General features: G+C 44.4%; 1 protein-coding gene across 2 annotated transcripts in view; it reads right to left on the minus strand.

Annotated features, from left to right (window-relative positions):
* The window catches only part of SDK2 (sidekick cell adhesion molecule 2), a 776,524-nt gene that overhangs the window by 194,150 nt on the left and 555,597 nt on the right, over nt 1-26,777 (minus strand). For both annotated transcript variants that reach the window (XM_073682549.1, XM_073682548.1), the window contains exon 3: nt 16,424-16,530. In XM_073682549.1, the coding sequence (XP_073538650.1) occupies nt 16,424-16,530 (107 nt within the window). The remainder of the gene's footprint in view (nt 1-16,423; nt 16,531-26,777) is intronic.

Genomic DNA, 26,777 nt, shown 5'->3' on the forward strand with positions numbered 1-26,777 from the left:
ATTCTCCCAGTAATGCCAGGTCTGGGTTCACGGCTGTGGTCACTCATTCTGATGACGTTCTATTGTTCGTATGTTTTTTATTGATATCTCAGCAATTCTCTAAGGAGATACTTACAGAGAACAAATCATTTTCCCGTGCTGTCATTGTCCGGCGTACACCTACACCGCCTCGTCTCTGTTCACAAAGTGGCGCCATCACATCACCATACCCAGCTAGTTGCTGGCGGGTCATCTCCTGCGCTGCCCTTTCCTTCATTCTCCACATTCAATCTCCCACTAAGGACTTGAACTGTCACCTGTGATACATCTGCAGAATACCTTGCTTTGTAGCTGCACACTCCCAGCAGTGAACGACATTAAGGCCTGGGGTTTTTGCCTCGCCAGCGGATAACTGTGTTCAATCTGGCATCCTATTAACCCATTTGCTCCCAATGAAATGACAAAACTGTGCCCGGCTCTCTCACCTGACCCTATTGGCATCTTGGGGCAACATGTCCTATCTACATACCATATCAAATACATCTACACTTTACAATGCTCCTTACTAATGCCTAGATATTGAATTTGCGGAAATATATAAGATGTAAAAATGTAAGAATATTTTTTTATTTTCTGATTATAGAATTTATTTTATTTTCTGCACATGATTATGGGGGTGGACATGTTCCCTGAGCTGTTAACAGAATTTAGAGATATTTTATACTGGAGCCACATGGACCACAAGGAACCATAGATGGGCTCTGACTCATTGACTTGAAACTGTAGTGAGCATGCTCTGTTACCTGTGTAGAGGTCACTGTGCAGAGAGGGGGAGGAGGTGAGCTGTGTCCATTCTCTACGGTGCATGGTCAATCCTGTGTTATCTATAAATGTGTTATCTTTTATTGTCAACCTGCCTGTGATAATGAGATGACTGCAGTGAAGTGTCCTCTATAGAACAACAAGTGTCAGCCGATTGTGAACTGCAGTGTGAAACCTGCAATATTTCAGGATATTTCTTTTTATATAAATATAGTGAGATGACAAATTAATTATGTTAAGGCATACAAGCGTTTGTTGGGTAATTCCCAACAAAACTCCAAAACAGACCAGACGTAAGGTGATTAAAAACGTCTTTATTAAAAATCTCAGTGCACAACACGTTTCTGGGCTCAAGGGCCTCTTTTTCTAGTGCATTTTACAGAGCAACTAAGACTGATAAGAAAAATGTCCACAAGGGCTTGAACACTGTCCCACAAGCAGCCACATGAACCAAAGAGAGCAGGTACCATAACAATGATCAAACTCTGTCCCCCTTGGGTGTCAGCCCATGCCACCCAAGAAACAAGGGCAAGGTGTTTGTTTTACCTTCTTGGGCCAATTCCACTCTAATGTTTGCAAGTAGCCTCTTCAGAGAGAGAGCGAGAGAGAGAGAGAGAGAGGATAGGAAATCTAGTACCATCTATTGGAAGCAGCAATCCTAAAAAATCAATATTGACCAGTTAAAAGACCTTGCCACATGACTAAAAAGTCATTCCAGAAACTTCATTTCCAGATGTGTTTCAGGATGTTTGCCCCTCATCAGTGCAAAGCAAGAGAACTGGTTTGGCTGGGGGTGAAGCCTCTAACAGGGGGCTTAAGGGGTAAAACATCTCCTTGTGAAGAGAAACAAGTTGGCATAGGAATACTTTAAATCCCAAGGGGACATTGCATGGCCACCGTGGCGCTTTCCACAATGAGAAACTTTACCTCTTAGACCCCTGGTCAGAGGCTTCTCACCCAGCCAACCAGTTTCTTTAGAGTTCCTGTCGTCTTCATAGCTCAAAAATACCAATTGCATTATCAAAATTATTATGAAAGTCCACTAATCTGACTTGTTAGTGAAGAGTTAAAATTTCCCATGAGTCTAAAAGGAATCCACCCAACATGTCTCCTGGGCACTTGAAGGCCTGGAGAGATGTCACTTTTTTCATTAGTTGTGGAGATTATTTTTTTCAAACTAAGAGAACACAAAATTGCGACGTGTCAGAGACATGTTTGTTTTTCAGCCTTTTTCTTGCTTTGCTTTTTTTTTTTTAAACTAGATGCCTGTGGTATATTTTGTGTCTACTTTGTAGTTACTTTTTATATATGTAACAGAGAGGGAGAAAAAAAGGAAAACTAAACTGAGCCAATTTGGATGACTGATGCATTTTGCAGCAATTTATGAGATTTCTGCTCTTCAGAAGCAGACGGCCACTGGATTGATAGAAGCTATGCCCAAATTTAGCAGTGACAGTCAATGAACATTCAGGCCTGAAAATGGGCAAAAGGGAAAGATATATATATATATATATATATATATATATATATATATATATATATATTTGTATTTATATATATACAGTGGGGAAAAAAGTATTTAGTCAGCCACCAATTGTGCAAGTTCTCCCATTTAAAAAGATGAGAGAGGCCTGTAACTTACATCATAGGTAGACCTCAACTATAATAGACAAAATGAGAAAACAAATCCTGAAAATCACATTGTCTGATTTGGAAAGAACTTTTTTTCAAATTTTGGTGGAAAATAAGTATTTGGTCAATAACAAACAAGCACGATTTATGGCTCTCACGGACCTGTAACTTCTTCTTTAAGAGGCTTCTCTGTCCTCCGCTCATTACCTGTAGTGATGAGCGAGCACTAAAATGCTCGGGTACTCGTTGATCGGGTCGAGCACATTGGAATACTCGGGTGCTCGACCCGAGCAACGAGCCCAATGTAAGTCTATGGGAAACACGAGCATTTTTCAGGCGGCTCCCCCCCGGCGGTCTGCAAAGGGCTGAAAAAAGACAAGGGAACAGCATGGGGAAGACCTCTGGAAGCATCTCTGACTCCCAGGTCACTGGCTAAAAGTGTGCCCATCATAAGTGATCCTTGGCGCATGCGAAGATACCTCCCGCCATGCACCTGTCGTTGCAGACTTGCAACAATCACCGTCCACGTCCTTGTCCCAGTGCAGCGTTCAGTTGTCCCTACCCCATTCCTCGGAATGCAAGAGCAAGTATGCAGCCAGCCACCCACCCACAGGCTGCAATACTATACTGCCAAATTTTTGACAGCTGCTTACACATGAAATGTGGCCTTTTAGGCTCGTGGAGGCAGAAGCTTTTCATAACCGGCGGCCGGGTGTCCATACTTGGTCCCCAGCCGCCACTGTTTCCCCCGGTGTCGTCTCCGCCGTCCACAAGCACGGGTCCCACAACATTACCCATGCAATTACTGGGAAGGACCGCCTAACCACAAACACGTGGACAGGTGAATGTGGGCAGGGACAGTACGGAGCCAGTCCACAGCATTTTTTGCTGAGTTGTATTTCACCACAGCCATATTCTTTAGTTTGGTGAAAGGACTTGGAAAACCATATCTACCCAGCTTTCATTTCTACCAGGAAGTCCTCTAAAGCTGCTTTCACTTGAAATGTGGCCTTTTAAGCTCGTGGAGGCGGAAGCTTTTCATAACCTCATGTCGGCGGCGGCCGGGTGCCAATACTCGGTCCCCAGCTGCCAATGTTTCTCCCGGTGTTGTCTCCGCCTTCCACAAGCACAGGTTCCACAACATTACCCATGCCCTCCCCAGTGCACTTACTGGGAAGGACAGCCTAACCACAAACACGTGGACAGGTGAATGTGGCCAGGGACAGTACGGAGCCAGTCCACAGCTTTTTTTGCTGAGCTGTATTTCACCACAGCCATATTCTTTAGCTCGGTGAAAGGACTGGCATAGAGGGAAACCTTATCTACTCTGGGTGTCATTTCTCCCAGGAAGTCCTCTAAAGCAGCTTTTGCAGAAGCAATGGCAGCCCGTCCAACATCAACTTGCACTTCTCGGTGGTGCTTTGACACATAAACATCTTTCTTTGCGCATTTAATTTCATGACTACAGAGTTGGGCAATGGCCTGATCTGCAATCCGGTTTGAGAAATAACATGCATAAGCACGTCCGATCCACATTAAAAAAACAGCCAGAGAGTGTCCGGGAACCTTCCCTCACACTTTTCTTAGCCAGGGCTGCTTCTCGGCAGGGTTGGACAGACCCACCAGAAAACCGAAGACTCCTCCGGTGGGCCCTGGCTTCTCCTTCAGGAGAGTTCATAGTGCCGAGGTGAGGCCATGATGATGATAGAAGCCACCATCTGGTTCGTTTTTTGTTACTTGGAATGCAAGCGCAAGTATGCAGCCAGCCATCCACCCACAGGCTGCAATACTAAACTGCCATATTTCTGGGCAGCTGCTTGCACTTGAAATGGGGCCTTTTAGGCTTGTGGAGGTGGAAGCTTTTCACAGCCTCATGCCAGTGGTGGCTGGGTGTCAATACTCGGTCCCCAGCCGCCACTATATCTCCCGGTATCGTCTCCGCCTTCCACAAGCACGGGTCCCACAACATTACCCGTGCCCTCCCCAGTGAACTTACTGGGAAGGGCCGCCTACCCACAAACACGTGGTCAAGTGAATGTGGCCAGGGACGGTACGGAGTCAGTCCACAGCTTTTTTTGCTGAGTTGTATTTCACCACAGCCATATTCTTTAGCTTGGTAAAAGGACTTGGGAAACCATATCTACTCCAGCTGTGATTTCTCTCAGGAAGTCCTCTAAAGCTGCTTTCACTTGAAATGTGGCCTTTTAGGCTCGTGGAGGCGGAAGCTTTTCGCAACCTCATGCCTCGTGTCCATACTCGGTCCCCAGCCGCCACTATTTCTCCCGGTGTTGTCTCCGCCTTCTACAAGCGCGGGTCCCTGAACATTACTGCTGGTACTTTTCTGTGAGAATCTGCTTGCCTCCTACCAGCCTGGAATATTTCCAGTAAACTATGGTACGACACCATGGTATTAGCACTGACCCCAGTACCAGTAGTGAAGCCTTGCCCAATTTTCTTCTCAGGAATTTTATTTGGTAGACTGAGTGGCTGCCCAAATACATTAGTTGCTCACAAAGGAGCTGAAGATAGAGTGGCAGCAGGTGCAAGTTTCTCCAGCCTGTTAGATATCAGAGGGTGAACGGCACCACATTGGATCAGTGGTTAGCAGCGCTAACTTGCAGCGCTGGGATCCTGGGTTCAAATCCCAGCAAGGACAACATCTGCAAGGATTTTGAATGTTCTCCCTGTGTTCGCATGGGTTTCCACCTCAGTAAAAAAGCAGCCACAGAGTGTGCCGGAACCTTCCCACACACTTTGCTTAGCCAGGATGGTTGGACGGTCCCACCAGAGAATCCTCTGGTGTGCCCTGGCTTCTACATCAGGAGAGTTCATGATAGCACTAACTTTGCAGCAGCTATGGGGCTCTTGAGCGGGGGAGAAAGGTGAGCCCTCAGAATCAAATTCTCTGGTGGGCCCAATGTTTTTCAATCTAAAACAGCTTCTCAGTAGGAGTTGTATTTCACCACAGCCATATTCTATAGCTCGGTGAAAGGACTGGCATAGAGGGAAACCGTATCTACTCCGGCTGTCATTTCTCTGCCACCAGGTTCCGGCCATTGCCACACACGACATGCCTGGCTGTATGTTCAACAGTGAGAGCCACAGATCAAGCTGCTGTGTTACAGCTTTCAACAACTCTGCAGCGCTGGGCGGTTTTTCACATAAGCTTTAAGCATGTTATCTTCAGCACAGCCTGTTGCCGCTTGGCCAAGGCAGTGCTGCAGTGCTTTCAGCTTGTGACTGATATGGTAATTTTGGAGATGGAGGAGGAGGTGCAGGAGCTGAACAATGTGATTACATTGAGGTTACATTGGCGACTCTGTTTTTATACTAAAGAAAGCTCCTACTGTTTTTTTTTATGTTATTTTGTAAGGCAAATGCATTCGTCGGGAAATGTCATTTTAACATTTTACAACCTTATCTGGCAATGTGGTGTATGACACATCATCAGACACATCCTGTTTCATTGATGACGGAGGGACTCTGAAAGACACATAGAGCAGGGCCACAGTAACGAGTACGACATGTTCCCATTAGAAAGGAGAGAGTCTGCTATACAGTTATAGGGTATGCAGTGAGTCCAACAGCTGACCAAATTTAGGAAAAACCCCACTAAGAAATTAAAGACACATAGAGCAGGGCCACAGTAACGACAAATTCCCATTAGAAAGGAGAGAGTCTGCTATACAGTTATAGGGTATGCAGTGAGTCCAACGGCTGACCAAATTTAGGAAAAACCCCACTAAGAAATTAAAGACACATAGAGCAGCGCCACAGTAACGACAAATTCCCATTAGAAAGGAGAGAGTCTCCCATAGTGTTGGCCTATGCAGTGAATGCAAGGGTTGCCAAAAATTTGGAGGCACTTCAATGCCCCTTGGAAGAGACAAGGAGGAGGGCCTCATAAAAAAATGTTCCCATTAGAAAGGAGCGGGCCTCTTATACTTGTAATGCCCATGCACTAAGTGTATGGGCTGACAAACATTTACCCATGGGGGGTATACATGAACATACCGCATAAAAATTTTTTTTACGGGCATCATAAACACTCTTTAAAAAAATTATGTGGGTGTTACATCACGGACCACGGTCACCCTGGTGATATGGTGGGGGAGGATGAGGAGAAGGAGAAGGACAAGAGAAAATAGCCAAAATCAGAAAGCGTATACCCATGTGTGGGTGTGAAAAGGTGCATGGGAATATACCTCCCAAGAAAAGACACTGGATTTGAGTATGTTACGCTGCTATCATTCTGTGGTGTTGAGAAGTCTGGCCCAATCCAGCCCTTGTTAATTTTTATAAGAGTCAGCCTGTCAGCATTTTCAGTTGACAGGCGGATGCACTTATCAGTTATAATTCCACCAGCGGTACTAAAAACCCGCTCTGATAAAACGCTAGCAGCAGGGCAGGCCAGGACCTCCAAAGCATAGAGAGCCAGTTCATTCCACGTATCCAGCTTGGATACCCAATAATTGTAAGGCACAGAGGAATCATGGAGGACGTTGGTACGGTCGGCAAGGTACTCCCTCAGCATCTTCCAAAACTTTCCACTCCTTGTGAGAGTATCCCGCGTCTCAGGGCCTGTGCGATGGGAGGGTCTGAGAAAACTCTCCCAGAACTTTGACAGTGTTCCCCTGCCTCTGCGGGATTGAAGTTGTGTCTCTCTCGCCTGTACTCCTTGGTTGTCCAACGAAGTGTGCCCTCTGCGGCCAGCATTTTCAGATGGAAATTTTTTTAATACTGTAGTTCCGTAACAAGGGCCTTCTGGTACAGCCCCATTTTTGTAGACCTGTCCGCCTCAGGAATAAGAGATATAAAGTTCTCCTTGTAGCGTGGGTCTAGAAGTGTCACTAACGGGTAATGACTGTCACCCAAAATTTTGAGAACGTGAGGGTCATGGGAAAGGCAGAGTAACATAAACTCAGCCATGCGTGCCAGACTACTAACAGGCAAGACTTCCGTGTCCTCACCAAGAGGATGACTGACCATGCTCTCCTCCTCCTCCTCTCTGTCCTCTGGCCATCCACGCTGAACAGACGGTATGACAGCTGTGCAGGTAGTACAGTCTATAGTGCATGAAACTAGCTCCTGTCCTTCCTCCTCCTCCTCCTCTTCCTCATTGTCACCAAATCCACATTGGGATGAAATGAGGTTTGGCTGTGTGTAATCACCCTGTATGGTTCCTTGCTCCATCTCATCGTGCTCCGCCGGCAATGCACCCTCTTTGATTGTGAGCAGAGAGCGTTTCAGAAGACAGAGAAGCGGGATGGTGACGCTAATTATGGCGTCATCGCCGCTCACCATTTTGGTGCAGTCCTCAAAGTTTTGGAGGATGGTACTTATGTCTGACATCCATGTCCACTCCTGAGGTCTTATGTGTGGAGTCTGAAATGAATACCGACGGCCTTGTTGATGCTGGTACTCAACAACTGCCCTCTTCTGCTCACAAATCCTTCCCAACATCTGCAGTGTAGAGTTCCAACGCGTGGGGACATCACACACCAGTCTGTGAGCCGGAAGCTGCAAAAGCTGCTGAGACACGGCAAGGGCGGCGGAAGCTGTAGCTGACTTTCTAAAATGGGCACACAGGCGGCGTACTTTAACAAGCAGATCCGGCAGCTTCGGGTAGGATTTGAGAAATCGCTGAACCACGAGGATAAACACATGGGCCAGGCATGGTACGTGTGTGAACTCGCCTCGCCTTAGAGCCGCCACCAGGTTCCGGCCATTGTCACACACGACCATGCCTGGCTGTAGGTTCAGTGGTGTGAGCCACAGATCTGCCTGCTCTTTCAGAGCTGTCCACAACTCTTCAGCATTGTGCGGTTTGTCACCTAAGCATATTAGCTTCAGCACAGCCTGTTGCCGCTTGCCGAGGCAGTGCTGCAGTGCTTCCAGCTTGTGACTGATGTGGTCATTTCGGAGATGGAGGCTGAAGAGGAGGAGTAGGCTGAGGAGGATGAGGTGCAGGAGCTGTAGACTGTGGGCGCAACCCTCACTGACCTAGGGCCCGCAATCCTTGGTGTCGGGAGGACGTGTTCCGTCCCAAGGTCCGACTGGGTCCCGGCTTCCACTATGTTAACCCAATGTGCCGTCAGCGAAATGTACCGTCCCTGCCCACAAGCACTTGTCCACGTGCCCGTGGTTAGGTGGACTTTCCCGGTAACTGCGTTGTTGAGGGCACGGCTAATGTTTTGGGACACGTGTTTGTGTAATGCGGGGACGGCACACTGGGAAAAATATTTGCGGCTGGGGACCGAGTACCGAGGGACGGCCATCGCCATCAGGTTGCGGAATGCTTCCGCCTCCACGAGCCTAAAAGGCAACATTTCGAGCGCAAGCAGTCGTGAAATGTGAGAATTTAGTAGTGTGGCCGGTGGGGCGTTGGCTGCATATTTGCGCTTGCGTTCCAAGGACTGGAGTATGGACAAATGAACGCTGCGCTGGGACAAGGACATGGACGTGCTTCCTGATGCTGCTACTTGAGAGTGTGCAATGACAGGTGCAGGGCAGGAGGCATCTTCGCATGCACCATGAACAGGGGTATTGGCTTGCATGCACAACAGCGGAAGAAGCAATGGTGCCACCTGCAGACACTGTTCTTGGACCCTGGTGTTCGGCCCACAAAGTTGGGTGCTTTGCTGCCATGTGCCTGATCATGCTGGTGGTGGTCAGGCTGGTCGTTTTGCCACCCCTGCTGATGCTGGCCTGGCAGGTGGTGCAAATGGCCTTTTTGGGGTTATCGGCAGAGTCTTTAAAAAACAACCAGACTCAGGAAGACCTAACAGTTGTACTGGCAACTTCCTTCGTGTTGGTGTTACGGGGAACGGTTCCCTGCCTTCTGTCTGCGGCCACCACACTGCTTCTTCCTGCCTATTGGGGTGCTCTGCCTCCCTCCCCCTGTGTGCTGCTATCCTCGCTCTGCATGTCCTCCTGCCAGGTTGGGTCAGTTACTATATCATCCACCACCTCGTCTTCCACTTCCGCACCCTGGTCCTCCTCCTGACTTTCTGGCAATTGTGTCTCACCATCGTCCACCTCTTGTGACACTTTCCCACCGTCACCTTCGTGTGACCGTGGCTGCTCAAATATTTGGGCATCGCTACACGCGATCTCCTCTTGCCCCGCTTCGAGTGGACTAGGCGAGAGGCCCGAATCTATAAATGGAAAAGTGAACAGCTCTTCAGAGTGTCCAAGTGTAGGATCAGTAGTCTCCGGGCACTCGGCATGGTGGGAGGAAGGAGGATCAGGGTGAGGAATATGCGGTCCAGACTCACGGTTACTGAGACTTGACCGTGTGGAAGACAGGGTGGTGGTGGTGGCTAAGTGACTGGAAGCATTATCCGCTATCCAACCAACAACCTTTTGACACTGCTCTGGGTTCAATAGTGGTGTGCTGCGGTCCCCTAGGAATTGGGACAGGAAGGTCAGGCGAGAAGATGTGGGTGTTTGTTGTGGCACAATTTCAGCTTGCCCATGGCCTTGTCCTCGGCCTCTGCATGCAACAACACCATCACGTCCAGTTCCCCATCCCTTGCCAAGTGCCTTGCCCATTTTAAATGGAGGACAGTATCTTCCACGCTCACTACAAATGACTGAGTTTGGAGCGAACTTATATGTGATCCGTGTGACGGAGAAAACAGAGTTTTAAATACCTGGCCTGTAGGTAAGTAGTTTGAACAGCAATCTGGTGGGAATTCCTTCACTGACACACTGAAAGAAATTTTTAATGGAGGCCAGAAATGGCAGTATTTTCTGACAACGTATATGTGATCCGTGTGACGGAGAAAACAAAGTTTTAAATACCTGGCCTGTAGGTAAGTAGTTTGAACAGCAAACTGGTGGGAATTGCTTCACTGACACACTGAAAGAAATTTTTAATGGAGGCCAGAAATGGCAGTATTTTCTGACAACGTATATGTGATCCGTGTGAAGGGGAAAACAGAGTTTTAAATACCTGGCCAGTAGGTAAGTAGTTTGAACAGCAAATTGGTGTGAATTGCTTCACTGACACACTGAAGGAAATTTTTAATGGAGGCCAGAAATGGCAGTATTTTCTGACAACGTATATGTGATCCGTGTGACGGAGAAAACAGAGTTTTAAATACCTGGCTTGTAGGTAAGTAGATTGAACAGCAAACTAGTGTGAATTGCTTCACTGACACACTGAAGGAAATTTTTAATGGAGGCTGGAAATGGCAGTATTTTCTGACAATGTATATGTGATCCGTGTGACAGAGAAAACAGAGGTTTAAATATCTGGCCTGTAGGTAACTAGTTTGAACAGCAAACCAGTGTAAAAATGTCGCCGACACAGTGAAAAAAAATAGGAATGGAGGCCAAAAATGGCAGTATTTTCTGAAAACGTATATGTGATCCGTGTGACGGAAAAAACACAGTTTTAAATAGCTGGATTTCTAGCGCTGTAATATGGAAAGGACCTGGCTGTATTCTGCAGTGCCAACAAGCAAATGGCGCAGAAAAATTGTGTTCTCTGGATTGCTTTTTAAACAAATAATGAGGATTAAGATCCAAAAAAAATATCCCTGGCCTCTGAGACCTGGGCCTTTGTATAGAAATATCTAACAGCAGCAGAAGGCAGAATTGGAATGGAGCCTCTTGTGCTATATGCACTGCAGTCTGCTATATACACTGCCTGCCTATAAACACTGCCTGCCTGATATCTGTGCAGATGGATTAGTTAGTCCTCAAAAGGACTGTTTGTTAAAATGGATATGTGTAATGTACGTTTTTTCTCCCTACACTACCTAATACATAAGCAAATCTCTCCCTGATGCAGCAGCACCTCTCCCTACACTGTCTGAGTGACTGTGACGAGCATGGCGGCGCCAGGTCTGATATAGACCTGATGAAGCTGTGTGACCATCCAATCACTGTAATGCCACAACCACCATGGCTGCGTCATTACAATGAGTGGCAGGCAATCCCTGCATGTTGACTGGCACTCTAAAGAGCGCCAAACATGCAGGGAGGAGACCCGAGCTCCTGCCGAGCAACCCCGGAAATACTCGGCGAGCGCCGAGCATCTCAAGCAGCACCGAGCAGTAGCGAGCATGCACGCTCATCACTAATTACCTGTAGTACTGGCACCTGTTTGAACTTGTTATCAGTATAAAAGACACCTGTCCGCAACCTCAAACAGTCACACTCCAAACTCCACAATGGTGAAGACCAAAGAGGTGTAGAAAGACACCAGAAACAAAATTGTAGCCCTGCACCAGGCTGGGAAGACTGAATCTGCAATAGGCAAGCAGCTTGGCGTGAAGAAATCAACTGTGGGAACAATAATTAGAAAATGGAAGACATACAAGACCACTGATAATCTCCCTCGATCTGGGGCTCCATACAACATCTCACCCCGTGGGGTTAAAATAATCTCAAGAACAGTGAGCGAAAATCGCAGAACCACACAGGGGGACCTAGTGAATGAGCTGCAGAGAGCTGGGACCAACGTTACACAGGCTACCATCAGTAACACACTACGCCGCCATGGACTCAGATCCTGCAGTGCCAGACATGTTCCCCTGCTTAAACCATTACATGTTCGGGCCCGTCTGAAGTTTGCTAGAGAGCATTTGGATAATCCAGAAGAGTATGATCCAAAGTAGAACTGTTTGGTAGAAACACAACTTGTCGTGTTTGGAGGAGAAAGAATGCTGAGTTGCATCCAAAGAACACCATACCTACCGTGAAGTATGGGGGTGGCAACATCATGCTTTGGGGCTGTTTTTCTGCCAAGGGACCAGGACGACTGATCCGTGTACATGAAAGAATGAATGGAGCCATGTATCGTGACATTTTGAGTGCAAACCTCCTTCCATCAGCAAGGGCATTGAAGATGAAACGTGGCTGGGTCTTTCAGCATGACAATGATCCCAAGCACACCGCCAGGGCAACGAAGGAGTGGCTTCGTAAGAAGCATTTCAAGGTCCTGGAGTGGCCTAACCAGTCTCCAGATCTAAACCCTATAGAAAACCTTTGGCGGGAGTTGAAAGTCTGTGTTGCCCAGCGACAGCCCCAAAACATCACTGCTCTAGAGGAGATCTACATGGAGGAATGGGCCAACATACCAGCAGCAGTGTGTGCCAACCTTGTGAAGACTTACAGAATATGTTTGACCTCTGTCATTGCCAACAAAGGATATATAACAAAGTATTGAGATGAACTTTTGTAACTGACCAAATACTTATTTTCCACCAAAATTTGAAAAAAAATTATTTCCTAATCATTTTGTCTCTCATAGTTGAGGTCTACCTATGATGTCAATTACAGGCCTCTCTCATCTTTTTAAGTGGGAGAACTTGCACAATTGGTGGCTGACTAAATACTTTTTTCCCCACTGTATATATATATATATATATATATATATATATATATATATATATATATATATATATATACAGACCAAAAGTTTGGACACACCTTCTCATTTAAAGATTTTTCTGTATTTTCATGACTATGAAAATTGTACATTCACACTGAAGGCATCAAAACTATGAATTAACACATGTGGAATTATATACTTAACAAAAAAGTGTGAAACAACTGAAAATATGTCTTATATTCTAGGTTCTTCAAAATAGCCACCTTTTGCTTTGATGACTGCTTTGCACACTCTTGTATGAAACCAGAAGTTTACATACATTATATAAAAAGACACATATGCATGTTTTTATCAATAGCTGACATGAAATCAGAATAAACCTTTTCAGTTTTAGGTCAATTAGGATTACCAGAATTTTTAATATTTGCCAAATGCCAGAATAATGAGAGAGAGAGAGAAAGAGAGAATGTTTTAAGGCTTTTTTATTACTTAATGCAAAGTCAAAATTTTACATACATTTCATCAGTATTTGGTACCATTGCACTTAAACTGAATGACTTGGGTCAAACGTTTAGGATATCCTTCCACAAGCTTCTCACAATAATTGGTCAAAATTTGGGCCCATTCCTCCTGACAAAAGTGGTGTAACTAATCCAGGTTTGTAGGTCGCCTTGCTCACACCTACCTTTTCCGCTTTGCCCATAAATTTTCAATAGGATAGAGATCAGGACTTTGTGATGGCCACTCCAAAACATGGACTTTGATATCCTTAAGCCACTTTGCTACCATTTTGGCAGTATGCTTCTTGGTCATCATTGTCCATTTGGAAGACCCATTTCCACCCAAGCTTTAACTTCCTGGCTGATGTCTTGAGATGTTGCTTCAGTATTGCCACATAATCTTCTATTCTCACGATGCCATCTATTTTGTGAAGTGCATCAGTCCCTCCAGCAGCAAAATAACCCCACAACATTTTGCTGCCACCCCCGTGTTTCACAGTTAGGATGGTGTTTTTAGGCTTCCAAGCTTCTCCCTTTTTCCTCCAAACATAACGATGGTCATTATGCCCAAAAAGTTGCATTTTAGTTTCATCAAACCACAGGACATGTCTCCACAAATTAAGGTGTTTTTTCATGTGTGCATTTTCAAACATTAATCTGGCTTTTTTATGTTTCTTTTGGAGTAATGTCTTCCTGGCTGAGTGGCCATTCAGCCCATGTTGGTACAGTACTCGTTTCACTGTGGATACTGACACAATCTTACCAGCTTCTGCCATCATCTTCACAAGGTCTTTTGCTTTTGTCCTTGGGTTGATATGCACATGTCGGACCAAAGCACGTTCATATCTGGGACACAGAACCTGTCTTCTTCCTGAGCAGTATGATGGCTGGACATTCCCATCTTGTTTGTACTTGCGTATAATTGTTTCTACAGATGAATGAGGCACCTTCAAGTATCTTGAAATTGTACCGAAAGATGAGCCAGACTTGTGCAAGTCCACAATTCTCTTCCTGATATCTTGGCTGATTTCTTTAGACTTTCCTATGATGCTACACAAAGAAGCAGTGTGTTTCAGGTGTGCATTAAAATACATTCACATATGTGTCTACTTAACTCAGATGTTGCCAAAAAACTATCAGAAGCTTCCAAACACATGACATCATCATATGGGCAGTCCAGAATTGTTTAAAGGCATAGTAATCTTAGTCTATGTAAACTTTTGACTTTGCAGTAAGTAATAAAAATGCCTTAAACCATTCTCTCTCTCATTATTCTGGCATTTGGCAAATATTAAAAACAATAGTAATCCTAACTGACCTAAAATGGGAAAGGTTTATTCTGATTTCATGTCAGATATTAAGAAAAACATGCATATGTGAGGTATCACAACATCAATTGTCCATTAGAGACTGTGAGAAGTGGCCTTTATGGCGAATTGCTGCAAAGAAGTCACAAATGGTGACAGCAAATAATAGAAGGGACTTGTTTGGGATAAGAAACACAAGGACTGGACAATGGATTAGAGGAAATCCGTACTGTGGTCTAACGAGTCATAATTAGAGATATTTGGTACCAACTGCCATGTCTTTGTGAGACGCAGAAAAGGTGAACAGATGGTTTTTCATGTGTGGTGTCCACTGGGAAGCATGGAGGGGAAAGTGTGATGGTGTTTTTCAGGTGACACTGTTGGTGATTTATTCCAAATACATAGTACATTACCCAGCATGGCTACACAACATTCTGCAACGACAACATCCCATCTTCTTTACATTTAGTGGGAACATAACTTGTGGTGGAACAGGACAATGACCCAAAACACCTCCAATCTATGTAAGGTCTCAGTGACCAAGTAGGAGAGTGATGGAGGATGTGTCTTATGACTTGGCTCCCACAATCACCTGACCTCATCCCAACTGAGATGGTTTGGGAAGATTTTGATGCAAAGTAAAGGCAAAGGAGCAACAAATGCTCAGAACCTCTGGAAACTCCTTGAAAACTGTTGCAAGCTACTCCAAATGACGACCTGATGAAGCAGCTTGAGAGGGGAGCAAAGGGTGCAAAGTGTCATCAGAATGAAAGGGGGGACTGAGAGGGATCAAAGGTGTAACATATAATCTGGCTTGTTTCACACGTGTTCCTTTACTCCTTGTGTTCCTTCGTGATTTTGCTGGCTTCAGTCTGAATTTATAACGTGCACATTGTAAAAAGAACAAGGAAAACCATTGTGTGAGTAACTCTGTCCAAACTTTTTACTAATACTATATATGTAATATAATATATATGTAGATTTGTCTTGGTCAACTATTAGCGCTGTGATTGTGAAGTAGCTCCATACATTGTGCTATTGTACGTTTTGGTGGTTAGTCATGAGGAGAGAACCACTTGAAAACTGTATGACTTTAGGATCAGACTACACAACTTGTCTGTTGTCTGTTACTATGGACTTTTGACTAATACTATATATATAATATAATATATATGTAGATTTGTCTTGGTCACCTATTAGCGCTATTATTGTGAAGTGGCCCCATACGTTGTGCTATTGTATGTTTTGGTGGTTAGTCATGAGGAGAGAATGGCTGTATGACTTTAGGGTCAGACTACACAACTTGTCTGTTGTCTGTTACCATGGAGACCAAAAAGTCTTTATAGCAGCTTTTTAAGCAAATATGTAGAAAATGTTTAAAATATTTCTATTGCGGAGTTACAAACTTTTTCCATTTCATATTTAATTTAAAACAAAAATATTATATATATATATATATATATATATATATATATATATATATATAAAATGGCTCTGACATATCCTTTAAGTAGACACTGCAAATATATTGGAAGAAGCAAAGTAAAAAAATGCAAAATTAAGTACACGCATTACCAATACATTTCTATAATTTCTATATATATTTATTTCCTTTTAACTTGCTAGTCCATTTTTTCAGTTTATTTGTTGTTGTTGCCTATAAGGAGCCATTTACTTGCTCCTGTTTCCGCCAGACATAGGCGACACATGGTTATTTTTAGGATCTGCAAATTATATGGCATGCTGTACCACAGCGCCTGTTCCTTACTTTCAATCCAGTGATCGTTCTGACCGGTACAAATATGATAAAAGTAATATAAAAATATGATCAAACTTACAAGCCACCTGCACCTCAGTCTGTCTCTGTAACAAGGCACCCATCCGATTTCTGACAATGCAGCGGTAATGCCCAGCGTGTGTCCGGTCCAGCGAAGTGATCATGTATCTGAAAGGGATATAAAAGTGTCAAATGTAAAGAGTTTTAGTTGCATTTGATATATTTCTTCTTGTACGTTGTCTTTTTGATTACTGCTTGAAAAAAAGAGAAATAACTTCTAAAGGGAACTATGCCTGCATTTTTATAAAACCTTTGGAAAAGCATGAACTTGCTGCTCTCATCCCCATTAACAAGGTAAAAGTGCTTTTGGTGCACATATCAGATCTTTTACTTGCCGTTTGCTCTTTATTCAGTAAGCAGTTCCTCTTTATCAGTATTCTGGCAGTACTATATGAGCTGGAACTTCCTTTCCCTCACACATTGCGTTTGCAGTTGACCAATGACTTAACTGCCCTGAACTTAAAGCTCTGAATCCAATTTGACAGTCTGGTGAGCAGGAAAAAAAACACTTCCACTTCCTGTAGAGAGACCTACACTTACCTTCCCTCCTATACAAATACAAAGACCTTCCCTACTTCCTGTAGAGAAACAAAGACACGCCCTCACTTCCTGTAGAGAGACCAAGAAACACTCCCACTGGCTGCAGAGAGAAGACTCACCTCACCTTCCTGTAGAGAAACTAAGACCTGCCTCCACTTCTTGTAGAGAAATAGACATGCCCACACTTTCTTTGGAGAGACAAATACCCTCCCCCAATTTCTGCAGAGACAAAGACCTGCCCCCACTTCCTGTAGAGAGACAAAGACCCACTCCACTTCCTGTAGACACAAAGACCTGCCCCTACTTCCTGTAGAGAGACAAAGACCCGTCCACACTTGGCATAGAGCATCAAAGACTCACCTCCAGTTCCTGTAGGGACAAATACCTGATCTCACTTCTTCTAGAGACAAAGAACAGCTCTTACTATCTGTAGATAGACAAAATCCCACCCACCACTTCTTGTAGAGAAGGCCTCCACCTCCTGTAGAAAGACCCATCCCAAATTTATGTAGAGACAAAGACCCACCCCCACTTTCTATAGAGACAAAGACCCATCTGCTCTTCCTGTAGAGACAAAGACCAAATCTCACTTCTTATTGAGACAAAGACCCACTCCACTTTCTGTAGACACAAAGACCTGCCCCACTTCCTGTAGAGAGACAAAGACCCACTCCACTTCCTGTAGACACAAAGACCTGCCCCTACTTCCTGTAGAGAGACAAAGACCCGTCCACACTTGGCATAGAGCATCAAAGACTCACCTCCAGTTTCTGTAGGGACAAATACCTGATCTCACTTCTTGTAGAGACAAAGAACAGCTCTTACTATCTGTAGATAGACAAAATCCCACCCACCACTTCTTGTAGAGATAAAGACCCTCCCCTACTTACTGTAGAGAGACAAAGACCCATTGCCACTTTCTGTACAGCCAAAGACCCGCCCCAACTTCCTATAAAGACCACCCCCACTTCTTGTAAAGAGAAAGACCCACAACACTTCCTGTAGAAACAAAAACTCACCCATACTTTTTGACCCATCCCCATTTTCTGTAGCGAAACAAAGACCCACTCCCTCTTCTTGTAGAGACAAAGACTGGCTCCTATTCCTGTAGAGTGACAAAGACCCATGCTCAATTTCTGTAGAGACAAAGACCCACCCCCACTTCTTGTAGAGACAAAGACAAGTCTCTACTTCCTGTAGAGAGACAAAGACCCACCCTCAATTTCTGTAGAGACAAAGACCCACCTCCACTTCTTGTAGAGACAAACACCCACTTCCATTTCCTGTAGAAAGACAAAGACCCATCCTCAAATTCTGTAAAGACAAACACCCACCCCCACTTCCTGTAAAGAGACAAAGACCCGCCTCTACTTGCTGTAGCATGTCAAAGACCCACCCCCAGTTTTTGTAGAGGCAAAGACCCATCTCCTCTTCCTGTAGATCGACAAAGACCCAATCCCGCTTCTTATATAGACAAAAACCAGTCCTTATTTTTTGTACAGATAAAAAACCACCCCCAGTAGAGAGATAAAGAGCCACAGCCACTTTCTGTAGAGACACAAAGACCCAACCTCACTTCATGTAGCGAGGCAAAGACCCACCCAAACTTCCTGTAGAGAGGCAAAAATCCACCCCCAATTTCTGTAGAGACAAAGACCCAAACCCGTTTCCTGTAAAGAGACAAAGACCCATCTCTCCCATCTTATAATTTGAATCACCAGCTATAAAACATAGTATAGATTACCTAGTTGGAGCCATGCATATAACACAAAGAGTGACTCCAACTGATCCCGCAATAGACGGGATAAACTGATATCTCCACCATATTTTTTATCACTTATTTTTATTGACCTATTCACACCTGTTCTACCACCTGCTCATAAGGTAATAAGTGTCTTTCAGTCCTGTATCATACAGCTTCATACAGTACGTGGTATTCTGCATGAAAGCACAATTAATGGTTGACAGATAACAGCGCCTGACAACCAGGTAAAATCTATTTATGCCCACAGTCTAAGATTGCAGCCAATTAACTCCTTGCCTCTCAAAGAAAAAGTGGGAACAGCTGGGTTATATAACTGCGGGGATGGGGGGTGGGGGTGCTTGTGCCAATCTGACACGTGATATTTTTGTTTATTTTGTGTAACATAAATCACCCTGAAAATTCTTAATTAGAGCAAATATTATCCACTCAATGAGCGGAAAATGCTTATCACCTGCTCCAGGCTTATCAGGGGCTTACTGAGGAATCTGGAGAGACAAAGATGGCCTAGTTGTCTAATTCTGAAAAGCGCTTACAAGGTTGCGATAGTTGAGCCAAACTCTATTCACTTTAGAAATCATGGTGACAAGCAAGGAAGTCAGTAAAAAATTAAAAATAAAAAAGTCAAGGCAATTCCAGTAGAAGTCCCAATTGTAATTGTCATCCATTATGACCTTGAATCGCATGTCTAGCTAATTGAGGCATTAGGACTCAATCACCATGAGATAAAACCAGAAGCCAGGTCTAGAAATGTTTCTGAATCACCAATAAGCTCATCTAACAAATTTTATGCCAAGGTGTATTTAAAATTCTCCTTTCAAAATGTCAGTCTTATCTCAAAAACATCAAGGGTTCTAATCAATGCTGTATCTACTCCAGGGTTTCTCGATGGCAAAACCCTCCAGAAAGATGGCAACATCCTTCAGAAAGTCGAGAACCTTTTTGGTGCCAAACATGCCAATTATGGCAGGATTGGACGACCATTCAAGAAGGCTTCGGCACAGGAGTCAACAAAGTCTAATGTGTATTCAGGCATCCTAGAACTCAGCCACAGATGATGTTGGGAAAAAAAAGCATAAGGCAATTGACTTTCAGTTTCTGCTCCCTTTATTCTCACTTATGTTCCTCGTCAATAGCTAGACATTATACTTTTATGCCCAATGTCCTATCGCAAGACCTGGGGGGCTGATGCATGATACAGTATTTCAACGAACTCTAGGGAGAATCTGTGTCATGCCCCATCCCCTTGAGTCCAGCTCGAGGCACAACAAGGGGCATCAGTTTTGCCTGGAGTGTGACTTAAATCCGGGTGATCAAAATCTACTCCATAGGTCAGAACACATCAACCACGCTTCAAGATTTTATTCTCATTCATTTGGGGATAAAATCAGGATAATATCTGCATGGAGTTTATATGTTCTCCCCATATTGGCTTTGGTTTTCCTGGAGTACTCTGGTTTTGTCCTACAATCCCATGAGTGATACTAATTGGTTCATTGGGAATTTCAGTTGTAAGACCAAGTCTGGACATGGACCAATATGAGTGGCGATAATCTTTGTACTGAGCTTTGAAACATGTTGCCGCTATTTACATAAATTATAGTAATTTCACTGAAGCTGCAGAAACAATCCATGGATATACGTATGTGGTACCATTTTTTGGATGACAGCAGCCACTTTTTCCTAATCCTATATAGTCTCCTTCAGGCTGGGACTTCTTTGGCCACAACATCTGTCGTGAGACCAAGGATCACTTCGTGCAGCATATTACAAGTGAATGCAATGCCAGGAGTACTTTTGATAAGCAAGGAGTCCAACCTCATTGGACTTTTTTGCAACTTGCTTGTTGCAGCTCCATCAGAGTTGCAATGCGATCCTGTTCACTTGTACTTCGGCACCAAGCAAACCTTGGTCATGCGACAGGGGTCACGGCCAAATTCGCCATGTTGCCCTAGCCTAAATCCTTGTTCCAATTCTGTTCTGCAACTCACTAGGGGTTTTAGATCTTGCGGCAAAAACAAAACAAATGAAACTGTGTCTCTATAAGTAATACGTTTGCAGACAACTACAATTAAAATAGTATCCCGGACTTTGCTTTGATATGTCAACTTTTTTTTTTACATTTATAACAAATAGGCGGGTAGCTTAGATTTAGTGTCCTTAAGAACAAAAACTTTTACTTTCCCCCATGGCATTTACGTGTCCGGCATGCAAGACAAAGCATCGAAACGTTCTAAAAATGATCATCTCTCGTCTTGAGTAAAAGAACAATGCCTGTTTCTGGCATTGGCCTTAATTGTATCGGTTGCCATCTGTTTTTTTTTTCTTTTTGCAGCAAGTGTGTGAATTTGGAGAAGTGGGGGTCTCTTTCTGGCAAGGCTGGCAGGATTGAGTGTTTCCAGAGCCCGGCTGCCCGCACAGAAGTCTCACTTGTCATTTTTCACAGCTGCGTTTCACAGGAGGCTGCTGGAGCGCAGGCGACTGGCGCACAACGTGTCAGTTGTCCCTACATCCCGAGACAGGAGGATGCAGCCGTTCTAATCTGCTTCTCCTTAGGATGGAAAACTTCATTTCCTTTCAGAAGATGAGCATCTTTTATGGAGAGCCCGAGGGCAGCTCCAGGGGACTGAGGGAGATCTACTTTAAGAAGTCACTCACAAGAGGGGGGTCGATGTTGCAGTAATATTGTCACTGTGCGCCAGCAATAATTGGCAACTTTTATTTTCCGCGCTTAAGAAAGCTGCCTACAAGCTGCATTACGTCGTGGCGGAGACACAAGACACCGATGTATCAAAACGAACAATTAAAAATAATGAGGGGAAAATACTAATTACTGCGCTATAAATCTTTAGGACTATTTAGGAGCCTTGATCATTAGTTAAGGCTTATAAGTTAACAAACAATTTCTTATCTCAACAAGACAATTCCGACTCCTCAGGAAATTGGCTCCGTACCATCATTATCCCTCCTATACTGAAATGCTGTAGTCCAGTCCCATGCCCATCGCGACATAGACTCGCTTTCTTATAGAAAGCATCACAATGTAAATGTCCCTGTAAGTGAAGAGGTCACTGCCTCCTGAAAAATCAGGTCACTCATCGGAGATGCTCGCCTGCAAAATGATTCTTACACCATCTGTCTATGATCCAATTCTTGTCTACATTCTTCTGTCCTCTTTAGGTCACAGCTTCTGTCTCATGAAGCCTTATTTTTACGAATGTAATCAGGAGTGGTCAGGGTCAATGCCTCCCCACAAAACCAACACATTATAATGAAATAGTCTGCTGCTGGGGATCCTACACTTTATTTTCGCTTAGAATGCAAAATTTGGGACATTTGAACCCCAACTTACAAAACACCCAGAAACAACACTGCCCACTATAGCGTGTGGGTTTGCTAAACCGTACCCCAATTTTCAGGACTGTCACAGCAAAATAAGGACTGCTGACAAGTAGGGATGATTGGACCCCTGCAAATTCGGGTTCTGGTTCTCCACCCGAACTTTAGTTCAAAGTTGGGTTCAGGTACCAGAACTGTACGCAAACTTGAACCAGAACCCGAACCCCATTGGAAACAATGGAGACCCAAACTTTGGATCTGAAAAAAAAAATCTCTCTTTCTCTTTCTGCAACGGACTTCCCCCGGAACTCTGAACATTATAACGGACTTCCGGGGGAACCCCAGTATATGAACCCCAAACTTTTAAGTGCGGGTTTGCTCATCCCTACGCTCCGTAGTCTTCATCCTTGTCATTTTTGGAAACCGTTCTTGTCATATATAGCCCTTTTTTCATGTTCCTTTTGATCATAGGAGGTCTTGCCGTGAGGAAAGAGATCCTCTAGTTACATGATTTTTTTTTTAGAACTATACTTTAGGATAGACAATAAATATTTAAAATTGGTGGGCATCCGACAGCCAGCACTGACACAAAGTAACTGAGTGAAGGGGCTATGTAGCTCCAGTACTGTGCATGGTCACAACTGCATCTACGGTGCATGTACCAGGAAGTTAACGAGTAAGACCCCCTCGTCTCTAATACTGATGTTGTATAATACTGATGTCATATCCTTGGAACATGACATACATATCTGATCACTGGGTAACCCAGGCATAAATGCACCACGTATGTTTGTGGCTGAGCATTCCTCTCTGGAGCTACTTGACAGCCATGGATTGGCAAAGTTGTCAAGTGTCAGACCCTCACCGAATAAATACTTGTGGCCTATTCTGATGTAGCGCAAAGCTGCCAGCAGTCTTGATTGTTGATTTTGTGAAGTCTGTGTTCATAACGGCGAAAGCCATACCAGAAAATGGGGTGTTAACGAGCACAGTTACATAGGGTGAAAAAAGACACTTGTCCATCAAGTTCAACCTTTCTCCGCCAGTTCTATTTCTAGATTATTTATAACCCACAATGCCACCCAGCCCTTTTTTAAATGCTGATATAACACCTGCCACCTACCACTTGAAGTCATCAAGAGAATGCCAAGAGTGTGCAAAGCAGTTGTAGCGCCCCGAGGGTTCGGTCGCTACAGAGGTATTGAATCTCACCCAGAGGTGTGATATCTCACTTCCAGGTAAGGATGGAGTGTGGCTCAGGACCCTAACACCCACATGCACTGCACCACATTTCCGGGGGGACAGGGCGACAATGCTCCCAAGAGTGAGCACAACTGCCCCTGTCCCTGGCTGGATTGGGGGGAGGGAACACCTAGAAAGGGGGAACCCGGTAGTGTGTGGGTGGGGAGAGTAGATCCAGGGTGCACTGGAAGGAGGAGTATATAAGGTGGGCACCATCTTGGAGTCAAAGAGAAAGAGAAGTGAGGGAGAAGAGAGAAGAAGACTGGAGCAGGGGCTCTGTACGAGCTCTGCTCCGCGGGCAGGCCAAGTCACAAGGCCTGGGCCTGGAGGAGAAGAAAGGAGAGGAGAGGAACGGAGGAGGCTCCAGGAGTGGAGTGAAGGGACCCCAGGGGTGCGGACCGGCCAGTCGCCACCGTACGCCCGCCGCTACCAGAGTAGGGAGGTCAGGCCAAGAAAGGGAACCGGATCCCTCATCTAGTGGAGGAGAGCAACTACCCTAAGCTAGTAACCGGAGGCCGTGGCATTGCACGTGTTACAGCCCCTCACTACACCCGTTAGGAAGGCACCATATAGGGCCCAGGGAAACGGAACATACGTTTGCCCGCCAAGGCTCGAGGCAGCTGGACAGAAACGTGGTCAATTGTGGGGTACGACAGGCCAGAGAAAGGACACACGAAGGGGGTCCTGAAAAGCATTCCAAAGGTACCTGGGAGTTGGCCGAGCCCCTCACTTGGTGAGCACAGTACGACGTGGGCAGCCATTACCTGCAGAAGTGGCTTGGAGTGTAAAACTGTGAGTAAAGACCCTGGACTGCATCACTGGACTCTGAGTCATTACTGTTGCTCCCGCGCACCATCACTCCCACCATCTGCACTCACTGCCCTGAGGCTATACTCCTCCCGTGGGGAGTTATACTACCCTCTGCTGCGCACACAACATCAGCCTCAGCAGTCTGCCCTGCAGCGCGGGTCTCAGTGACCGCAATCCACGGGTGGCGTAGTCGGACATTTAAACATTAAAAAAACAAGTAAACAGATCCGCCACTGGTTTGACCACCCTGAGCCACGGGATCGGGTCGCCGCCACGGAGACTACAACCCCTAGCATTACACAGAGACCCGGCTCCGGGTATTCCCCCACACACGGCTTCGGGGGCGCGTCACAGTCATCAAAGCAAAAGGTGGCTACTTTGAAGAACCTAGAATATAAGACATATTTTCAGTTGTTTCACACTTTTTTAAGTGTATAATTCCACATGTGTTAATTCATAGTTTTGATGCCTTCAGTGTGAATGTACAATTTTCATAGTTATGAAAATACAGAAAAATCTTTAAATGAGAAGGTGTGTCCAAACTTTTGGTCTGAACTGTATATATATATATATATATATATATATATATATACAGTGAAGGAAATAATGAAATAATTATTTGATCCCTCGCTTTTTTTGTAAGTTTGCCCACTGACAAAGACATGAACAGTCTATAATTTTAAGGGTAGGTTAATTTTAAAATTGAGAGATAGAATATCCCAAAAAATCAAGGAAATCACATTGTATAAATTAGATAATTTTATTTGCATTTTGCAGTGAGAGATAAGTATTTGATTCCTCTGGCAAACAACACTTAATACTGGGTGGCAAACCCCTTGTTGTCAAGCACAGCAGTCAGACGTTTTTTGTAGTTGATGATGAGGTTTGCGCACATGTCAGGAGGAATTTTGGTCCACTGTTCTTTGCAGATCATCTCTAAATCATTTAGATTTTGAGGCTGTCATTTGGCAACTCGGAGCTTCAACTCCCTCCATAAGTTTTCTATGGAATTAAGGTCTGGAGACTGGCTAGGCCACTCCATGACCTTAATGTGCTTCTTTTTGAGCCACTCCTTTGTTGCCTTGGCTGTATGTTTTGGGTCATTGTCTAGTTGGAAGACCCAGCCACGAACCATTTTTAATGTCCTGGTGGAAGGAAGGAGGTTGTCACTCAGGATTTTACGGTACATGGCCCCATCCATTCTCCCACTGATGCTGTGAAGTAGTCCTGTGTCCTTAGCAGAGAAACACCCCCAAAACATAATGTTTCCACCTCCATGCTAGACAGTGGGGACGCTGTTCTTTGGGTCATAGGCAGCATTTCTCTTCCTCCAAGCACAGCGAGTTGAGTTAATGTTAAAGAGCTCAATTTTTATTTCACCTGACCACAGTACCTTCTCCCAATAACTCACAAAATCATCCAGGTGTTCATTGGCAAACTTCAGACGGGCCTGCATATGTGCCTTCTTGAGCAGAGGGACCTTGCGGACACTGCAGGATTTTAAACCTTTAAAGCGTAATGTGTTACCAATGTTTTTCTTGGTGACTGTGGTCCCAGCTGCCTTGAGATCATTAACAATTCCCCCCCATGTAGTTTTAGGCTGATCTCTCACCTTCCTCATGATCAAGGATACCCCATGAAGTGAGATTTTGCATGGTGCCGTAGACTGATGTCGATTGACAGTCATTTTGTATTTCTTCCATTTTCTTACTATTGCAACCAAAAGTCTCCTTCTCACCCAGCGTCTTACTTATGGTTTTGTAGCCCATTCCAGCTTTGTGCAGGTCTATGATCTTGTCCCTGACATCCTTAGAAAGCTCTTTGGTCTTGCCCATGTTGTAGAGGTTAGAGTCTGACTGATTAATTGAAACTGTGGACAGGAGTATTTTATACAGGTGACTATGTAAGACAGCTGTCTTTAATGCAGGTAACGAGTTGATTAGGAGCGTCTAACTGGTCTGTAGGAGCCAGAACTCATAATTGTTTGTAGGGGATCAAATACTTATTTCTCACTGCAAAATGCAAATAAATTTATCTAATTTATACAATGTGATTTTCTTGATTTTTTTTGGATATTCCAGCTCTCAATGTTATAATTAACCTACCATTAAAATTATAGACTGTTCATGTCTTCGTCAGTAGGCAAACTTACAAAAACAGCAAGGGATCAAATAATTATTTCCTTCACTGTATATACGTGTATATATACATATATATATTTATTTATTCTTATATATTTAAAATAGTAATTTTTTAATGTCTTGTCATCTGCCTGATTCTCTTTTTTCTTGCACTTTTGGAGAATAAAAGGTGAAATTGCTGAATTCTCACAACAGTATAGTCACCACTGAGGGACTGGGTCTATTTCTGAGCACCAACTGTTACTCATTGGAGCACCATATAGTATTTAAGGGCTCACTAATAAAAAAAAAAAAAATAGGTATGGATGTAGTTTTTTTCCTTTTACTATTTTTTGTTTTTAGGTGGAAATCGCCACGGAAAGGGTGAAACGTGAAAGATGATGTCCAGCAGGTTTCCACTGACGGTAATGATCATACTCCAAGCGCCGCACACGGTTGGGTCCCACCTCCTGTGCATTGATGTGGCAAAGATGTCCCGGTTAATTATTAACAAAAGGCTTGATCTCGCCAAACCGGCGCAG

The sequence above is a fragment of the Phyllobates terribilis genome, unplaced genomic scaffold, assembly GCF_046119375.1.
Source record: "Phyllobates terribilis strain yellow unplaced genomic scaffold, ASM4611937v1 Scaffold_5__5_contigs__length_657084704, whole genome shotgun sequence".
Taxonomy (NCBI): domain Eukaryota; kingdom Metazoa; phylum Chordata; class Amphibia; order Anura; family Dendrobatidae; genus Phyllobates; species Phyllobates terribilis.